At 39.5% G+C, this 19,198-nt stretch overlaps 1 protein-coding gene across 9 annotated transcripts in view; it reads left to right on the top strand.

Moving 5' to 3' along the window:
* Nucleotides 1–19,198, top strand: part of BORCS5 (BLOC-1 related complex subunit 5) — a 77,475-nt gene that overhangs the window by 41,275 nt on the left and 17,002 nt on the right. For 7 of the 9 annotated variants that reach the window (XR_004357404.1, XR_004357403.1, XM_032689562.1 and 4 more), the window contains 2 exons: nucleotides 7,291–7,448; nucleotides 9,445–9,525. Coding sequence is in view for 7 of the 9 variants with exons in the window: in XM_032689562.1 (XP_032545453.1) it covers nucleotides 7,291–7,448; nucleotides 9,445–9,525 (239 nt within the window). In the remaining 2 variants the exon portion in view is untranslated. Of the gene's footprint in view, nucleotides 1–7,290; nucleotides 7,449–9,444; nucleotides 9,526–16,647; nucleotides 19,169–19,198 lie in introns of those variants that run through there. The other 2 variants (XM_032689566.1, XM_032689563.1) reach the window with 2 other exon arrangements.

Here is a 19,198-nt window from a genome sequence, read left to right as displayed (position 1 = left end):
CTCACTATTTCAGCTAATGGCAAATTGCTGCCTCCAAACATGTGCAAGCAGCAATGGTCAAGAAACAAGACTGTCTTTAGGGATGTAATGTCATCTGTTTTTTCTGTTTCTTGTGGTACTTAAGAATCTTGAAAGTACTGGCAAAACAATCTTCCCATGCAAATAGCAACAGGGAAGGCAACTATAATAGTTAATCTGTGGCCAATGAGGCCAGACTTCAATTAAGAAGCTGACCAGACTGGGTATCTTCTACCTTAGAGCTTTAGAAGTGCTTAATGAGGGAAGTTGTGGGGTTGATTTCAAACACAGAAAAATTTCTGGAGACTTGAAAAACACTAATTCTTTTTAAGCTTAAGCCAATGTTGTCTTAGTGAGGGTAAATTAAATTACTCTATTATATATAGTGTACAATTGTATACTAGTGTATACTGTAGTAACTGTAGTCTACTCAAATTCAGTGAGGAATAGAAAAGCTGCAAAAGTTTTACTGTCTTGGATTAATTTTATGAAGAGGAGTATCATAAAAAATGAGGGGAGCAAGAGGAGAAGCTGGGAACAATTGAAATAAGTTTCAGGCAGCACAAGTGGTTTTGAAGGACGGGAGAGGCAGAAACAGTGTAGTTAAAGCAGTGTGAAGGGACGTGTAGGCAAAAAGATATCCATACACCAAAACGCAAAAAACCCAAAAAAAAACCCCACAAAACCAAAACAGACAAAAAGCAGGCAAAAAGAAACTTGTGTTAGGAGAGCAACAGATTACAAACTCTAGCAGGTTAAATGGGAAGTCATCAGAAAGCCAGAACAGAAATACCTTCAAAACAGCTTTTTACCTGTGTATATTTAATAAAAGCTTTTTAGGTTCTCTAGAAGCTTGCTGAAGAGTCTGTGGGACTGTCCTAAGAGGAGACTTTCAAAAAAGCTTCATTATTTACAAGGATGAATGAGAAGTGTTCACAGAAGAGGTTTTAGAAAAAATGGTAATGTACACAGTAATAAGCCTCCAGAAACAGGTACCAGAACCAGGAAACGCCTCTGTAAAGCTGACAAGCCATTGCTACCCGTGGTGTGTAATGTGTTACTTTATTTAACCTTGATCTTGGGAGAAGAGTGTGCAATACACCATAATGTGCAATACACCATTGTGAAGGATCAGGAATCAGAATGGGGAAAATCTCAGAAGTGGAAAAAGATGTACAGTGATTGAAAGGACTTTATGATACAGACTTTACAGTTATTATGTATATACACATTGTATGCTTCCCCAGAATTTATATTTCCCGGGCATGTCCCGGCCTGTTGGCCTCCCTGCTCCTCTGTTTCTCTGCCGATTGGCTGGAGAAGCTGCAGAGAGGGGACAGCCTCCATTCACCCCTTCTCTCCCCGGTTCCTCCCACGTTCCTCCCTCTTTTGCCCGTGTCCCTATCCTGGTTTGTCCCTCCCGCTTGTCTGTCTCATGCTCCGCCCTATGTTCTGGCTCTTTCCCCTCCCGAGCTGATAAAAGACGGGGTGCACGCGTGAATAAAGCATTCTACCTGCATCCCACCCGCGTGTCCCGGGCTCGTGCTGTGCCATGGTCCCATCCTCCCCTTTCGGACCGCGGCACACCATAATGTATGCTCTTAAAAAGGATGTTGATGATTCAACAGGTCCTGCAAAGGGGTAGCATTACAAAAGCAGCTGGACTGTTAGAGGTGTGACCATTATACTCTGTAGAAGAATTGACTTGGCTTTTAAAGAGGGAAGTCAGGACTCAGGTTAGAGGCATTTGAAGGTATTACAGAAGTAATCAGAGAAATTAAGTCGTCTGTGGGAGAGGAGCCTGATCAGTGGGTTCTTGAGCTTGGAAAGACAGTGGGATAAAGTTCACCCGTTCCACAGATTTCTGTTGTGTTATAGCACAGTTACAGAGTAGCAAGTGTAAAGCAAGTGAGAAAAGTTCTTTTCATGCTATGTAAATAAACATCATACTTATTGCCACAGGATATTGTGGAGATAAATATATACTTTTCAAAAAGTATTAGTGAAATTCAAGTATCCATAGCTTCATTGAGCACAATATTTTGGGTCTGAAATAACTGTGAGAGGCAGGAAGGTTGCAGAAGAGGGAGAAGAAGAACTGATAAAGATGTTTTTTTCCTAAATGTCCACTGTTGTCCGATGTTGGAAGCAGTATTCTGAGCAATGTAGACTTCTGGTCTGATTTAAGAAGGTGTAACTTTAAAAGTCCTCTCTTATTCCACAGAAAGATTGTTTAGTTGATGACAGCAACCCTTTCTGGCTTTAAAACTAGAGACCATATCATCATGTGCTTTGCTGTCTGTAATAATAAATTAACAACTCTGGACCTATTTTGTAATGCCTGCTGTTACTGATTGAAAAGGGGATTGACAAGTGGAAATACAGAAGTCAAAAAGAAATATCAATACTTTTCAGGTTGGAAAGTGCTCAAGAAGTTGTTAGGATTGCTCATTAAAGTAGCAGAACATAACTATGGTAGGGTACTATGTTCTCTCTCTATATAGAATCAGTATTGCATGAAGAGCTTTTTTTCAAGAATTTCACTTCTAGTCATAAAAATGCTTTTTAAACTAGCAGCTTTCTTCTGCTCGGTAGGATGTGATTTGTTGGAAGTGTATGTTGACCTGGAACCAACAAGGAGATGACTAAGTAGGAGGAAAATGGTTTTAACATGCCTCTGCTTTGCCAAGGAATATGGAAACAATAACAGATTTGTCAAGTCTGTGGGTCAGCTAGCTTTGTAGTGATATATGATATTTCTCTATGCACGACATACTTGCTGTATTATTTTTTTCTAAAGCACCACTGTGCTTTAGAAATGTGAATCTGTCTGTGTCCCAGCTGCTGTTTATCACGTCCATCAGCTTGCTGTTTACTGATCAGATGTATCCAGAGTAAGTGGAAGATTTTGACTTCTATTCATTGTGGCAGACACGTAAGGTGGGGTCTGTCATCTTATTTGTTTTATGGAGTAATTTGATAGCCAGGACTGTACATGTTTGGCCAAAGTATTTTTGGTTCATGCACTAAAGCTCTACAGTAGTTCTTCCGTTTCCCCATTTTTGTTTTCTCCAAGCCACGACAGCCCCCCATGTTGCCTTTCCTTATCACATTGGGGTATGTTGTATCACTCATGTGCCAAGCAGCCTCTTCTCAAGGTTTCAGACAGTGCAGAGATGATTCCTGGTATACTTCCTTCTTTGGAAGAAACCCAACAGCTTGAAAAATGAGTATTCCATTTAATAAGAAATGAAAGCTTTAGATGCTGTTTTCTTTTCATTTAAGAGCAGAACTGTGCTCTTGAGGGCCAGGGATTGATAATCACCCAGAAGAAATCACAGGAACACCCTTTCCTCCGTGAAGAGGAGGTAGTACCTCAGTGGTTAGTTGCTCTGAGATGTGCTGGTGACCAGGTTCAAGTTCTGCATGTTCCAGGAGCAAGCCTGGACCATTCAGTGACCTCTGTTTCTCCACCTAATAAATATTTTGTTGCAACAGATGTGATTTCATATCCTCTTACAGGCCGCTTGTAAAGCAGTCAGTGAGGGATGCTGTTCAGTGGAGAGCTCAAAATGTGGGTAAATGCTTGAAGAAGAAAGCAATGATCTTCAAGAGGACAGTTGTTTAATAATACATTATATTATTGTCATATAAATAAGGTTTGCAGTGCTGGCCATCTCTCTCCTATAAAAATCAAGTTTTCTCAGTGCTGAACTCCTAGAGCCTCTTAGATATCTTCTCAACTTCCTGTTAATATAGGAAGAAAGGACACCATCAATACCCTTTTCAACTCCCTTCTGTTTTCTGTGTCTTGCTTTTAGTTCAGGATTTTTCCTGTGAGTTTCAAGTTTTTCATTGGCAAAGGGAAGTACACTGCTGTCTCTTAAGTGCAGAGCTCATGGAGGAGGTATTGCATTAAATCTGTTTGGGGAGGAGGAAGGGAAGAGATCTGGATTCTGTGGCACTAGAGGTCCTTTCCAGCCCTGCATCCGTTTCTACCCCCTGGGTTTCCCTGGTAAAACCCCACTGGGATTTGAGAGGTTGCACTCTCTCTTGCATCAGGTTTCAAGCTGACTTACTGTTACCACCTGCTCTTTTGGAGCAAAGCTCCTGGCTTGCTAAAAAATAAAGTACAGTGAATTAATAAAATCATAGAATTGTTTTGGTTGGAGGGGACCTTTGAAGATCATCTAGTCCAACCACCCTGTCACAGGCAGGGACATCTTTCACTATCTTTCACTAGATAGGTTGCTCAAAGCCCCATCCAACCTTGCCTTGAACAGTTTCAGGGACTGGACATCCAACTTCTCTGTTCCAGTGCCTCAACACCCTCACTGGAAAAAACGTCTTCCTCATGTCCAATCTAAATTTCTTCCAGTTTAAAACTACTGTCCCTTGTCCTGTCACTTCCAGGCCCTGGTAAAAAGTCCCTCTCTCTCTTTTTCACAAGCCCCCTTTAAATATTGAAGGTCTCCCTGGAGGTTTCTGTTTTTCAGGCTGAACAATCCCAACTCTCCCAGTCTTTCCTCACAGGAGAGGTGCTCCAGCCCTCTGACCATTTTTGTGGCCCTCATCTGAGCTCCCTTCAGCAGATCCACGTCTGTCTTGTGCTGGGGACCCCAGAGCTGCATGCAATGCTCCAGCTGGTGTCTCACAAGAGTGGAGGGGAGGGGAATGTTAGTTAAGAAATGTTAGTGCTTATAGCATGGGTAGTAAGTAGTTACAGTGAACAACAAAAAATGGTGGATCGACTTTTTGACTAGAGGAATTTCTGCTAGGCTGCAGAAATTTTTTGTGCCTTTTTTTTTTTGCTGTTTGGTGTACTTTTTCCTTTCTTTCAATTTGAAACCAAGCTAAACTGTTCTCTGGCATTGTCAGCATGACCCCAGAGGTCTTTGGAGAAGCTCGTTACTTTGGTTTCTTCTTACTGCATTTCCCAAAATAATACCATAGTCTATCTTTAAGCAGCATGATGTTTGTTTTTTACTGCTAGTCCAAACATTTGTACTGGATTGTATTTCCACCTCTGCCTTCTTACGAAGGAATTCCAGCTGAATAGGGAATGTCTCCCTTCACTTGAGCTTGTGTTTTTCTGGATAAGGAATTAGAGGCTTCTTACAGTTTATTAATTTTTCTTTTAGCATTATGTAACCTGTAAAGGTTTTAAGTACATAAGTTTAAGTAGCATGTTCTTTCTTAGCTCATTTTATAGTCCTTGGCCTATTCCTCTTCAAAATTCTCACAAGCAGCATAAGTTGGCCTAAGTACATACTTTGAGTTAATTAAATCTCCTAAACAGTGTTTAATTTTCTTCTTCCTCTTGAAGTTGGTGAGAGATTAGTTATAAAAGAAAATTAGTTGGTTAATAGCATCACATATTTGATCAGTGCTGAAACAAGATAACTGCCTCAGGTGTATGGTGAACTCTTCATTCCTATGTGAACATTTCAGCATATTAAAAGCTGACAACATTATTTGGACATTCATCCTGACAGCATATTATAGAAGATCACAATTAATGAAATGAGGAAGTACTAGAACACAAAACATAAACATTTTTTAAAAGTCTTAATTCCTTCAGTGGGTTTGTTCCCATCAAAGCTTTTTACTTTAGCTGAAAGTAGACTGGAAAGATTTGCAACTGATATTGATGAACCCAAGATTTTGTTTGAGATTATTCTTTTCAAAACATAAAAAATAATTTGACCGTTGCTCATACATGGGTTTGAGACTAAATGGTGAAGTGTCTGTTTACTCTCCTGACCTCTTGACTGAGGCAGCACAGTTGTAGTGGACAAGTTAGTAAAACAAAATTACCTTTTTTTCTTTTTTTCATCTTAAGATTTTGTGCAGAGGGTATCTGAGCATCCTGAGAGAATAAGATGTTTAAGTGTTGATGAAAAGTAAACCTACTTCATTGTATCTGATGAAGTTGCTGCACTAGTTTTTTTTTTCCATTTTTATCTTCAAATGCTTTCAAAGAGTTTTAACTTTCTCCTATTCATAAGATGTTTCTGACTTACATCTTGGTTTCTGTATTGTTCTTGGATTTTAGCTAGAACTTGATGTCACCAGTTGTAGCCTCCAATAGTCAAGGGGGTCATTCAAAATACTTTCCATTTCCCACTGAGGTACATTCTTGGAAGAACTTTTCCAATCCAAATAACTGGCATTTATTACTTTTTAATTGCTTAGTTTAATACTTGCTTACATTTGCTGTGGGTCTGTAAAATGAGAGTCCTGGAGGGCACATGCATGCAGTCACTGGATTCAGTTTACATAGCTTGATGGATGTTTTGGGAAAAGCATATTTGTGTGTATGTGCAGTTTGTTACAGATGGTGTCCCAACAAGAAAAAGGTTGTGCTAATGTTGAAGAAAAATGAAATGAAAGTAACTAAATGAAGTAGTAAAAAAAAAAGGATGGCCTTAGAGCGTAGCATCATTTTTTTTCAGCAGCTGTGGGGAAAGCAGTCAGTATGGCACACACGTGGTTGAGCTCAGCAGACATTCTCAAGATGCACTATGTAGGCAACAATCAATGGGCAGGAGAAATTTCTCTGAATAATTCTACTCCTCTGGATATTACCAGTGTCTCACTTTTAAGTTCAATGCCTTTATGTGGAACCTGGTCATACAAGTAGGTAAGGATCTTAATTCCTGATTAAACAAACAAACAAAAAAGTTCATTGTTAGTCTTCGAGATTGTAAAGAAAAATCTTAGAAGGTGAAAGAGTTCTGAAGCTTTAAAAAAGGCAAGATGGACAAAATACAGACATTTCACCTAATAAATTAACTTAAGGTGGATCATTTTTTCATTCAGGTTTGTTTTGGGGGACCAGTGAATTTTTAGAGCTCTAGTTTTGACAGTGTGATTCTATGAAAATAGTTTGTGTCCAGTGCCCTTATGGAAATGCAGATCTCAACTTCTTCCTCTTCTGGCATACATAAATTAGGGGAAGACTCATTTTTCACAGTTTAGGATTGCTTGTGGAAAAGAAAAAACAGGACTCATGTATCCCTGAAAACCAAGCTGATGTGCATTATGGACCTGCACTTAGAGTCTGTTTAGTTTTTGTCAAGGAGGGCTAGGCTGTGTGGCAAACTGTTCTTTGCGCTGCTATAAATTGGAAACATCCATAAATTATTCTGAATTAGTTTTTCACTACCCCTCATAAATCTTTTCTTCTGGGTTTGCTCAGCTGTCTCTTGGATCGCAGCTGAACTTAATCTGAACAGTCAGATTAATTCTGGTCCTCCCTTTGCTTTGTAGGACTCCTCAGTGGGCAGACCTCTCCAACCAACACCAAGCTAGAAAAGCTGGACCCCCAGCAGGTGCTGCAGCTGTGTCTCCGGTACCAGGATCACCTTCACCAGTGCGCAGAAGCCGTCGCCTTCGATCAAAACGCGCTTGTGAAGCGGATTAAGGAGGTGCTGTCGTGTGTCCTCTTGTGGTGGGGAAGGGCTTTTGGGTCTGCATGCTGGGGGTGCAGGTGCTTGCTCTGGGTGGCTGTGGGTCACTTGCAGCAGTCTGCTTCAAAGCAACCTCCGTAGAGAAACTTTGTACGTGTACACTTCAAGCCAAGTTTCCAGGTTTTCGTTGTGGTTGCTGTTGGGTTGTGTGTTTATTGGTCATGCCCTGTGATTCCTGGCCGTAAACAGTGGCTGTTCTTCTGGTGTGGCAAGTGCTGCAAGAAACTGTTGAAGAAGTGAAAGATTACTGACATTTTTAAAGGTAGCATTCCTTATTTAGATCTGTATAGTATACATTTTATTATGTCTTATGGTTAGGCTCTGATTTAAGGAAAGAAACAGTAATCTAAACATCTATGGCTGGAGAAGACAGTACTTCAATGGATTTGTAGAGCTAGGCTTCTTTTCAAAGCCCATAACATGCTGTCTCGTTTCTGATCTGTGTGGCAAAAAGGTCTTCCTGTGCTGTTGCTTTTACCAATAAACCGTCATTTGGAAATCACTGGTCTGTTTAAATATTGAATTATACTGTTTGGGATTAAATTGACTCCTGGGATGAGCATCCTGCAATTGAATTGTCCTTCTCATATGTGATTACTGATGCTGAAAGCAGTAGGATGGCTGACAGTTTTTTATTTTTTTTTTTTAAGTCAAGACAGGCTGGCGTGAGAGGAGATGTTGTTTGAGAGTGTTTTCTCAGATACTCCCAGATGTGTAGAAGAATTGGTGAATGCTGCATATGTCAAAAGTTATTGAGACCAAATACCTTTCAGAGTAAAAAAATTTTGAACACATGGTTAATTTTTATTCATGCAGTATAAACACTGACCTTGATTTGTTGTTGCTCTATTGGCTTAGAGTTAAGAAAACCCCGCATGACAAAATGAATAATAAATTTGATTTATGGGCTATTTTGAGAAGCTGCTGTCATCATGAAGTTTTCAGTCCAAAGTAATATGGGAGCCATTAAAATGGCCTTTTTATTTTGGTATATCAAGATCTGAGGCCAGCTATTACACAAGATGTAAAGATATTTGCAGATGTTGGTGACTCAGATCACACAATCTCAGAAATGGGATTTAATTGCCAGCCTAATGACAGTGTGCTGTGTTAATCCAAGCAGACTGTAATTCTTTTGGCTTTTAAAGTGAGAGAGGGAATATAGACATGATTTAAAGTCATCGTAGACTCCACCAGTACAATCTGCATTAATTGGGCTTGCCTTCTATAGGGCAAGTGGTAGAGTCCCTTTCGAATTAGCTATGGTGGTTTTCTTCCAGTTTGTAAAGCTTGTGTTTATTTTTCATCTAAAATAAATAAAATTATGATACTGATATTATCACTAGCTTCTTTACAACAGACTCCTCTGACAAAGCGATGGAGAAATGGGCGACTCTGTAATGCAGGGAACTGATAAGTCAGATGTGGTTTTTTTTTTTTTCGGCCGCAACATTTAAGTAACTTCAGATGCTTTCAATCCCTCTACCAGATCCGCTGGATTTTAGTGTTCATTTCGCTAATAATTTTTAAATTGCATTGGCTGTTCTGCATGTGTGTTCTGGAGCAGCTGGGTGGGACCCAGTTGGCTTAAATTGTTCTTTCCAAATTGTTTGGGATCTGCTCGATGAACTAAATCGAACCACCGGTGACAGTTGTTGACAACGAGGGGTGCAGCTGAACTAGAGCAGGGTATGTCTCTCATTACAAGTGTAGACAAAGGAAATCCCATTTGGCATCACCCATTTGTCAGCAGTGATTTAGTTTTGCCATGTACACAAAGCTTTGGCTGCTAGTAAAGGGTAAAAATGAAAGAGAAAATAAAGGGTATTATGAAAAGCATAATGTGTGCATGAGCTGGGACAGTAAATTCTTTTATCCTTATTTTGGTAGCCAGTATTTCCCTTTTCCTTCCTTTAACAGTCTAACCTTTAAAGTGTTTTTCTTCGGATAACAGACTTATCAAGTGACTGATGTTTTAACTTCCCTACAAACTGTTGGTGAGCTTCAGTCCCTGATACCCTACCATTTGTCTGAGGTATGTTCACTTTTCAGACTATCACTGACTATACTCAGTGAGTAATAGTCCTACTATACAGTGTACTACACTCTCACTGCCTGCAGCCAGGAGTGTTTTTTTAGTCTTTCCTTGGCAAAATGTCCCAGGGCAAATATCTTTTGTTCATTGTCTGTGTTGCCAGAAAAAAGGTTTCCTGGATTCTGTCAAAACTCAGAAGTACTTCTGTAAATTTATTGGTCCTCAATAACTCATAATTGAGTGTGGTGGTTTGTAATTGGCACACAATCTGAATTACAATGATTCTTAACAGGAAAGAGAATAAACTAAGGAAAAAAAGGAGTGCCTGCATAACAGTAGTTACTGCAGATCTGAGTAGACACATTTGTGCATTCCTTAACTTCAGGGAGCAAAACAGTTTAGCTTCACCCTCCATCCCATTTCCCACTTTATCCAGAATTTCTTTGCAAAGTGTTGGCTGGATCCATATTTGCTCCTAAATGTAGAATCTGCGTGGCTTCCAGGTTGGTGTGACTGTTCTCTCTCAAGAGGAAATACATTTACCCAAGTGTTTCCTTGAAGGGGAAAGCATTAATTGAACATGTGATTGCAGGTAGTTGATTCAGGTACCTTTCTTCAGCAATTACAGTTATTTGTACCTGAATGAGCTTTGTTTTGGAAGGGAGTGATTTACTTATGGCAAGAGGTGTTGTCTTCACTGTCAAAAAAAAAAAAAAAAGAGGATGTACAAGATGAGTTTGAAGGGAAATGTTGATCAGTGCTAAAAGTATGACTGGGGAAAAGTAGGAATTAAGCAGGATGAAGACTACATGAAGTCTTTATCCGTGGAGGATGTGTGTTTTGGGTGGCAGGGAGAGACTTCCAAGAGTCATGTGATAGGGGATGGTGAGTAACAGGGAACAGGAGACAAGTAGAATAGGTAAAAGCTGGGGAACAGAGCTAAATTCTCAGAAAGAGCCCATGATTTTGTGTCTAGTTTCAGTGCCTTAAAAAAAAGATTATTTTTTTGTGCACAAGATACTAAACATCTCAAAAATGATATCTTACAAAATATCTGAAGATAAGTATCCAAAAATTACTAGTCACACGTCAAAATTTAGGCTTATCCTTTCTGTGAAAGGAAAAGGGAAGATGAAAGCCACCTAAGCTCCTTTCAAAAAAGCTTTGAATGAAAAGATCTTTAGCATTTCTTATTAGACTTCCAGCATTGTGAAAGGGGATGTGCTTTTGAAGTTTACTGTGTACCCTTAAAGGCAAATGTGGTTCCTAGATACACTGTTCTTAAAATGTATTTCAAAGCAGGTTACTTAGTCTCTCATGCTTTGCCCGAACAACAAATATAAATGCATTATTATTTGTAGCTTTTGTTGCCATAGAAATCCCATGCTGCCAATAATTTTGAAAACAGAACACTTTTTACAATACGAGATGAAATGTAAAATGTCTCAATCTAAGATGGCACACACCTGTGGGGGCAAAACCCCCCACTTGTTCAAATGTAATAAATATTACTTTTATATTCTCAGTAGTTAAGCAACTTTTGTCCAGGCAGGCATTAATATCAGTAATTGGTTTGTCATGCAGCAAATTGCAGCGTATGGCTTGTTTCATACCTATAAACTCCTCTATGGGAATAGCTCATTATTTTGAACAAGTATTCCAGAACAATATGTGTATGGATTTTATTTGTTTCGGTTTGTTGTTGGTGGTTTTCTTTCTTTATCAGTTTGCAGCAAAAAAGTAAATGTAATGGGCTTCTCTAGTATGTAGTTAAGATGTCCAGAAATACATCCCTTAATATTTGGCAAATAAATAACTTTCGCAGCCATAAGTACATGACATCATGTCTCCCAACATATTTCAGCTATTTAAGATTATGAATAAGTGTTAAATCATTATCCTCTAAGAAGCAAGTCTAGTGCATTTGACAGACTAACAAGAAAATCACTTTTACACACAAGCATGTTGTACCTTATCTCATGCATTTAAGACTCATAAATTGTGATTCAGTCATTCGTGTCACCACGTGTGCCCAACAATTTTGGGTTTTAGGGATTTTGAGGGTTTTTTTATGGATGCCATATGGCAACTACTTTGTTTCTATGACACAGAGTGTGTTTTTATCAGATGTGCCCATCGACTAGTGGCAAAACCTTCTGCAGAATGTGGTGTACAGAAGTCATCAGCATGGTTTTGTTCCACCCTGAGGGAAGGATGGGCTTGCTGAGGTCAGGTCCTATGGCTTTAAACCTGTCTCATTAGAGGTGAGAGGACTGGCTCTGGTAGGGACAGCTTGTAAAGGTCTTGACATTGCCTGGTGGAAATTTAAGGACAAGGTACCTTGAAGGTGGTGATAAAGGGAAAAACCGTCTCAAGTGCAGGGAGCTGTTCCATCACCAGGAATGAATGAGGTATGACCCAGAAACTTTGGAAAGACATTGCCTGGCTGGGGACTACGTCAGTGCAGTGCAGCATCCTGTTAACCAAGGCTCCAATGAGACTTGAAGTGCATGTCTGCTGTAAACACCCTTAGTTTCTACTGTGCAAAGCACCACAATCACTTTTCTTAACTCCTTCCCTCTCTGGGCAGAAAGATTTGAAGTGCCTGGGATTCATACCATGATCCAGTCACAGTTGAGCAGTGTCCCTTCAGAGAGTCAACTCAAATGAAGGGGATATTTTGTGGAGGTGTTTTTGCTTGGTCTTTGGTTTGGTTTGTTTCTGCTGAGTGAGGTGTTTCTTGCCATTCCTGTTATTTATGGTTTCCCTGTTGGAGGTTTCAGACCTGAGTTTCCAAGACTGTTTGTGAAATCTGTTTTCAGCAGACATGCCCACCTTACTGAATTAGGCCAGCAAAAGATAAATGGCCTTACCAAATCCAAAATGCATCTTCAACTTCAGGCCTTTGCTTTAAGGCCCATATGCTCATATGGATCAGACCACTAAGTTAGCTTTTAGCCCATTAAAGGGAAGGGCTCAGAGAATCAAAAGCAAGCCTGTTAAAAGAAGCCTGGCAAAAGTGACAGTGGAGGTGCATTTAGTTTTGACACAACATATAAAGATGTTCTAGATGAGGCCGTGTTAACTTTCAAACAAAATTGAGCCCTTTGGTTCACAGACTTAAATTAGCAGTTCCTCAAATCCAGGGAAAGGAGCCTGACAATTCCTTGCAATGTAATATTTCTGAAATGGGGAAGACCCTGGGTTGAAATGCCACTTGTGTTTTCAAGGGATTTAATGCCACATTGCTTTTTAGAAAAAACTAGGGAACATAGCAGTCTGTAAGAAATCAATGCCTTAAATATAGTCTTTGGCATTTTGAAAGTTGATTGATGAGGGCTGTGACAATATATCCAGCTCTTTATTCCTCATCTCATCTGAGATGAAATGTTGTTTATAAAGACTGGAGTCTTAACAGGCACCATCATGCAGAAATAAATGTGCAGGATTATTAAGCTGGAAACATGTTAAGCTTCATATCCTTCGGTTGATCTTGCTCATTTTTCTCCAACCTGATGTGCAAGTAGCTTGAATACATGGGTGGTGGGGTGGTGTCTTAACCAGCCAGCATCAAAATGTGAAAATGCTCTTGAAAAAGCTTCACAGTTGTTACTTTAATAAATAGAATGTCTTGTGGTGTGTGCTTGAGGTAGATGGCCAGTGCTCTATTTTATGTGAACTTCATGAAGTGATCTAGCAGTTATAAAGGAAGAGGAAATTGTTTGCACTTGTGACAGTCTAAAATCTGCTGCACTAACATACAGTCATTTGGTGTCATTTTACTCCTCGAATATATGTGTGTAATCAGTTCCAGCATGTCCCCTTCTCTTGTCCTTTGGTTTCTCTTGTACTTTATGGCCTTTTGAGGAAAGATCTAAACTGGAATCCTTTCCACCACTGAACTTACAAGGAAGAGTAGAAAATTAAACAAGCATCTAGCAGACAGAAAGGTTTGTACTATTATAGAATTTAAGTGCTTAAAAAACTATCACTGAAGATCCAAAGTCTGGTATGCTAAGCCTTTTAGTAACACTTTCATCAGGACTAGAGCGTGGAGCTTATGATTATCAGGTATCAGAAGGAATATAATTCAGTTTCTTTTAACAGCTTGTTTAAACTAGGAAATTTGATTTCTTATTCTAACCTTGTTACCCCAGGTGGAAAAAATCTCAAACAACCCCCTGCCCCAACATTGTAGAACTTCAGATAGGAATAAGAAGTGTTGAATTTCATTGCAGAGTTCGCAGACTTGATGTTGAATTGGGGCATGAAACAGGTTTGAGAAGTGAAGAAAGCAAGTGTCAGCCTGGGCTGTATCACACAAGGTGCTTCCAGGAGAAATAGGAACATATTGATTGTATTGTGCAAGGCTGAGAGATGATCTCATCTGACACACTGTGAGCAGTTCTCATCATGTTCAAGGAAGGCGAGTTCATAATACAAGAAAAGGGCTATAAGGATGCATAGAGAGTGGAGAACCTTGGGGAGGAAACTGGAAAAGCTTTAGTTGTTTGGCTTAGTCAGATAAAGATAGAAAAGGGTACAATTTCTCTTCTTAAATAAGACTGGGGTTAGTGTCGATTGAAAATAGTCTTCTCCCTCCCTGGTGGATTGTGTCGATATAGGAAAAGTCACTTTATAGACTTTCTTTCTTAAAACTTACCTCCTGCTTCAGTATTGAAATTTTCAAGGTGTCAACTCTACCCTTAAGTGAGAATTGGGGTGGGGTGTGGAAGTGTCAGGAATGTTAGCTAAGAGCTTTTCAGCAGTTTGACGTTCATTTTAGATAGGTCATTCTGTATTATTTGCAAATATTTGGAGTTGCACCGATGGATTAAAGATGCTACTTGGTAGACTTGATGGAGCTGGGTGAACCTTGTGTTAGCAGCCCTGTAATTAGAATTCTGATAGTAATCAGATGTGATTTACAGAGATGACTTCATGTTGAAAGTATTACAAAGCCTTAGTGCAAGTAATCTCTCTTGGTTTCTGTGAAGGGTAGGGTTTCCTTAATGTTTCTGTGTCATTGAGGTGTGAATGTTTCTATATGAGAACATTATTAGAACATTGGTTACTGTACCACTGCTGTAGAGGTATGAAACATATGATTTACTATTAATTAATTCATGTGGGTGTTGTTCCTGACTGGATGTGTCATCTACCTCTAGAAGCCTGGATAAAAGGCTGAATTACAGTGTAGTAGAATTCACTGTAATCGAGTGTATGAACTGTGCTAAGCTGTAGTGTACTTGGCAAGAAATAATATTTTTAATTTTTTTTTTAACTAGAACAGCAAGTGATGCATTTGAAGAACAGTCGCACTGACTGGTAAATTGTCTAAAAGACATAATCCCAAATCAGATTAATTTCAGCTGAAAAAGATGCTCAGGTAGTTGTTGTAAAAGAAGTCAACATAAAAACAGTATATGGCAAAGAATTTTTAAAGAGTTTTTAAGATCAGAAAGGCTTCTTGGGGCATAGCCTTTCCTTTTGCTTAATCCAGTCCATAGAATTTAATTCTTGCTTATACCTGACCTAAGCTACATGGGAACTGAAGGTGAACTACTTACTTTTCAAGTATAAGTTCTCCTGCCAGATCATAGTGCAAAAATTCAAATATCTTCTTGCATTTGATCAATTTATTGTAGAGGTTTGTAGACATAAACAAGGAGAAAGAAATACTCAACTTTCTGTGAATCTGGAGGCCACTGCAGCTCAATACAATGAAAATGAATGCTCAGAGTGGATCAGTTACCAGTACTCACACACTGAGTTTCTGTCTGAGTTGTTGATCACTGATGGTGGTATGTGCTCTTGTTACTGTATTTGGAACAAGAGTCTATAGCCTCAGAAGAGCTTAGTCTGTAAATGATCTACAGTGCTCAAGATTTCCTTGAGGATTTCCTGAAGCCAAAGGCTGATGTTGTGACCTCCAGAAATGTGCTGGAACTCTTGGGCTTCAGCACTGTGGAAGTACAGTGGAGTCAGTCTTGAAAGTATCTCTTCTGGGAATGAAGGAGTAGATCCTCCCCTTAATATCACTGGGAGGTACTTGGCTCATTTCGTGTTCTCTTTAAACACGGAAGAGCTGATGTAGAGCTACAAAAAGATCTTTCAGCAATTTTTCAGGTTATTACAGACTGACTTTATTAGAACTGAACATACCTTTGAGTTTCCCCACTTGAAGGGAAGTTGATTTGGACTTCCATGTCAAAACTGTGACTGTCAGGGGAAGAGCAAAATGGGTTCTCAGATGTCCAGAAATCCCCAGTTCCTAACTGCTGGGCTTGGTCCATGCATATCTCACACTTCAGCCTTCTTGCTTGTATCCATCTACACAGCACATGGGAGGTAGGTCTGATGCAGTCAGATGTGCTGGACTGGCAGTTTAAGTGTGGCAAGGAGCTTGAACCCATCTTTGCAATTCCTCAGAGAAAAAAGAGGGAGTCCTAGGGTAATCCTTTTAGCACTTCACAAGCAGTAGGGAGTGGTTAAAACTCACCTCCTTTGCATCCTGTGAGAACAGACTTAAGAGCATTTTCTAGGAGAAAATTTCTTCTGGTGTGTCTAACCCTGGCTAAATATGGCAAAGGTAGCATCCCCTTTTGAAAAATTTTGAAAGACCTTCTGTAGAACATCTGGGAAAGAAGACCTACAGCTATCATGTCCCAAGTGTGAAGCTGAGAATAACAGCAGATGGCTTGCAAATGTAATGATGCTGAGTATTTTCACTCTGAAATGAGAATGGCAGTGCTTTCTGAGAAACATCTCATTAATGACAGTGATCATCTCTTTTCAACCCAAAACTTACTTGTCATTGGAAAACCAACTTGCTTAAAGCTAGTCATTTTGATGTATTAAAAGTACAAACCTGAAATTTATGATAAAATAAAACCCTAAGTGTAAAGAACATTTATAACTGCTGTTGTCCTATAGTATTCAAGCTCTGGCTGGATATAGGAATGTTCTGAACAAGTAATATATCAGCAGGGTAAAATCAGGAAATGAGGAAATTGAAGGTTGTGTTTTGTAGCAGAATTGTTAGGTAGACTGAAATAAGAGTTGTGCAAGTTATCATTTAGGCAGCAGATCTGTAACAGATATGTATTTTTTCTTTTCCAGGAACAGCTAATTGAAGACAGACCAGGAGTTTCTTATTAATTTCTGTGGAATTGTATTCCGTAAAAGAGAGGTTTTGTAAAAACATTGCACACACAGGTTCAATAATTTTATGTATTCTTTGGGTGGAGTTTTTTATTTATTTTTCTTAAACTTTGTTATTTAGAATAGGTATGGAAGCATTTCTAATGCTTTGAATATAACTTAACATTTTTAGTCATGATAAATTTTAGAGATGGCTTCTTAGATGGATGTAGATTGTTCTAGGAAAGCAGTGTTGAAAGCTCTAAAAAAGTGTTCTTACTAGTCAAAGACAATGAACTAGAAAATACTATAACCTTTCTTGGTGACAGTTTAGAAAGCTTACTCTTTTTTTTCCTTTCTGTTTTTTCAAGAATCTTGTGCAGTTAAGTCTGATACAGCCACAGCAAACACTGAGTTAGAATCCAGGAACACATGCAGGGGGAAAGAAGGTGCATTTTCTCTCATGATCCTGCTGGTAGGTCAGTCAAGCAAGCTGATGGAACAGAAGACCAAACCACTGAAGAAGAGGGAGGCTGGGAAGACTAAATTTGTTTTGTTCTCCCCCAAGAACTTAGGTGCAGAACTAAGCTTGTGATTATTTCAGCTCATTTGAAGGAGAAGGGTATGACTGCTCCTTTGCAGTGCCCTGAGTTTCACCTGCCTTTGTTAATGGTTTAGCTGTTTTGAAAGGCAAAGATGATGAATATATGTGGTGTTGAGGGAAATACAAGTGTAGAAAGACCAATAGAATGGGACTGTAATGTGACACGTATCCATACTGGAGAGCTGGCTATGGCATCTGCAGCACCAGATTTCAGATGGCTGCTGGTTGTCAGGTTTTGCTGCCCATCTTCTCTGTGAAGTAGGGCCCTACGTTTTAAACACTTGGAAGTCTACTGGTTCATTAATGCTGGGCAAGAGATAGGTATTATTTTAATTGTAGCTTTGGGACTCTTTTTTTTTTTTTAGCAACAGTTAGTGATAGCAGTCATAACTTAAGCTTGGGGGACTGCCAGTTAGCAGAGGGATGCTGGTAACTCTCAAACAGGGTAGGCTTGAGTTGGAGCTGTGAGGGAGATGTGGGCTGTGGAGGTCAGACTGCGTGGTAGTGACAAACATATCCTGTCCAATAACACAACAGGCAGGAAAAGATTTACGTAAAGATGGAAAAGCTAATTTCAAGAATGAACCTTCTCATTCTTTGGAATTCTGAATGCTTTTGTGTATCCCAAGGCCTTCCAAAATAATTAAATCTTGATCTTACAGGTGCAGTAGCCTATCTTATGCTATCATGTATAGCACTATAGTACTAAGGGACTAAGGCATGGGTTTAACTGTAGATCTTTTGGAGTAAGGGCATTGATATACCTGTTAATATTGCTAAAACTCAGTGCTAGAGCCAGTTAAAATGGTTACTCTTCGTTCTCTGACTTGACTGTGATCCATACAATGCTTAGACAGAGTAATCCTTAGCATTTGTTTACAGCAATGACAAATTACAGAGGGAGTGAAAGGGATTCCATCTTAGATGTGATAAGCAATACAAATTATAATTGTTTATGTGGCAGTGGCACAGAAGAAGGATACTCATACAAGCTGTACTCATGACTGAAGCTGAAGAGTGGGATCCTTGACTGGGTGTCTATGTTTTCTACACACTGCAAGAGATGCTACCCAGTCAGTTTACCACTTACTGTATGTGGTGAGTGGGAGAAACAGAAGATGTTCCCATCATCAGGAAGTCATCATGATCTATTGTGCTGACTTTGCGTGACATTATCAAAGAGAGAGGGGAAGGGGGAAAAAAGCCATTCATTTAACACATTTGTTTTCAGACAGTACAGAAAGAGGAGCTGTCTTCAGTTTTAAGTGTGTTGATTGAAAAGTATTTTCACACCAACACATCATTACTAATATTCCATGCAGTCATGTTCCCGCCTGTCACTTTGTGATGTGGGTTTTGTGCAGCTGCAGGAAGGAGTTCATTTAACCCCAGTCAAGCACCTGACAATGTGAACGAAAGGCTGTTTGTATTCCGAGTGCTGTTCCAGCAAATGAACTTTCTGGAATGAGGATTGCACCCTAATAGCTGTATATTTTTGAACAGCAGCCATAGGGAATGGGAGATGAGAGCAAATTGTTAGGACAGAAGGACACAGGACAAATGGATGTCTGCTTGAGCTCTTGAAGGCTGTTGCTGAGTGGGGGAGGAAAAAAACCCCCATCATCTTGCCTTATTGGCATTTTAGGAAGGAGTGGAGAAGCTGAGAATGTCCAAGCATCCTCAGATGTATTTGGTTTGTTATGTGGGTCAGCAGTGCCTCTCTAGAAATTTGATTCCAAGTTTAATGAACTTCTGCAACCATATTCTGCACCCAGGGAAAATGTGTCTTGCTGCAATTTTCATTTTCAGTCATTGAACTAACAAGATGTGACCACTGTTTCCAAGACCTCAGGACACTCATATGCCCATGGCAGAGGTGTTATAAACCCATGCCAGGTAAGAGATGTATATATATGGGCATTGGTT

The sequence above is a fragment of the Chiroxiphia lanceolata genome, chromosome 5, assembly GCF_009829145.1.
Source record: "Chiroxiphia lanceolata isolate bChiLan1 chromosome 5, bChiLan1.pri, whole genome shotgun sequence".
NCBI classification, from domain to species: domain Eukaryota; kingdom Metazoa; phylum Chordata; class Aves; order Passeriformes; family Pipridae; genus Chiroxiphia; species Chiroxiphia lanceolata.
The sequence above is the reverse complement of the archived record's forward strand: the minus strand, read 5'-3'. Positions and strand labels throughout refer to the sequence as shown.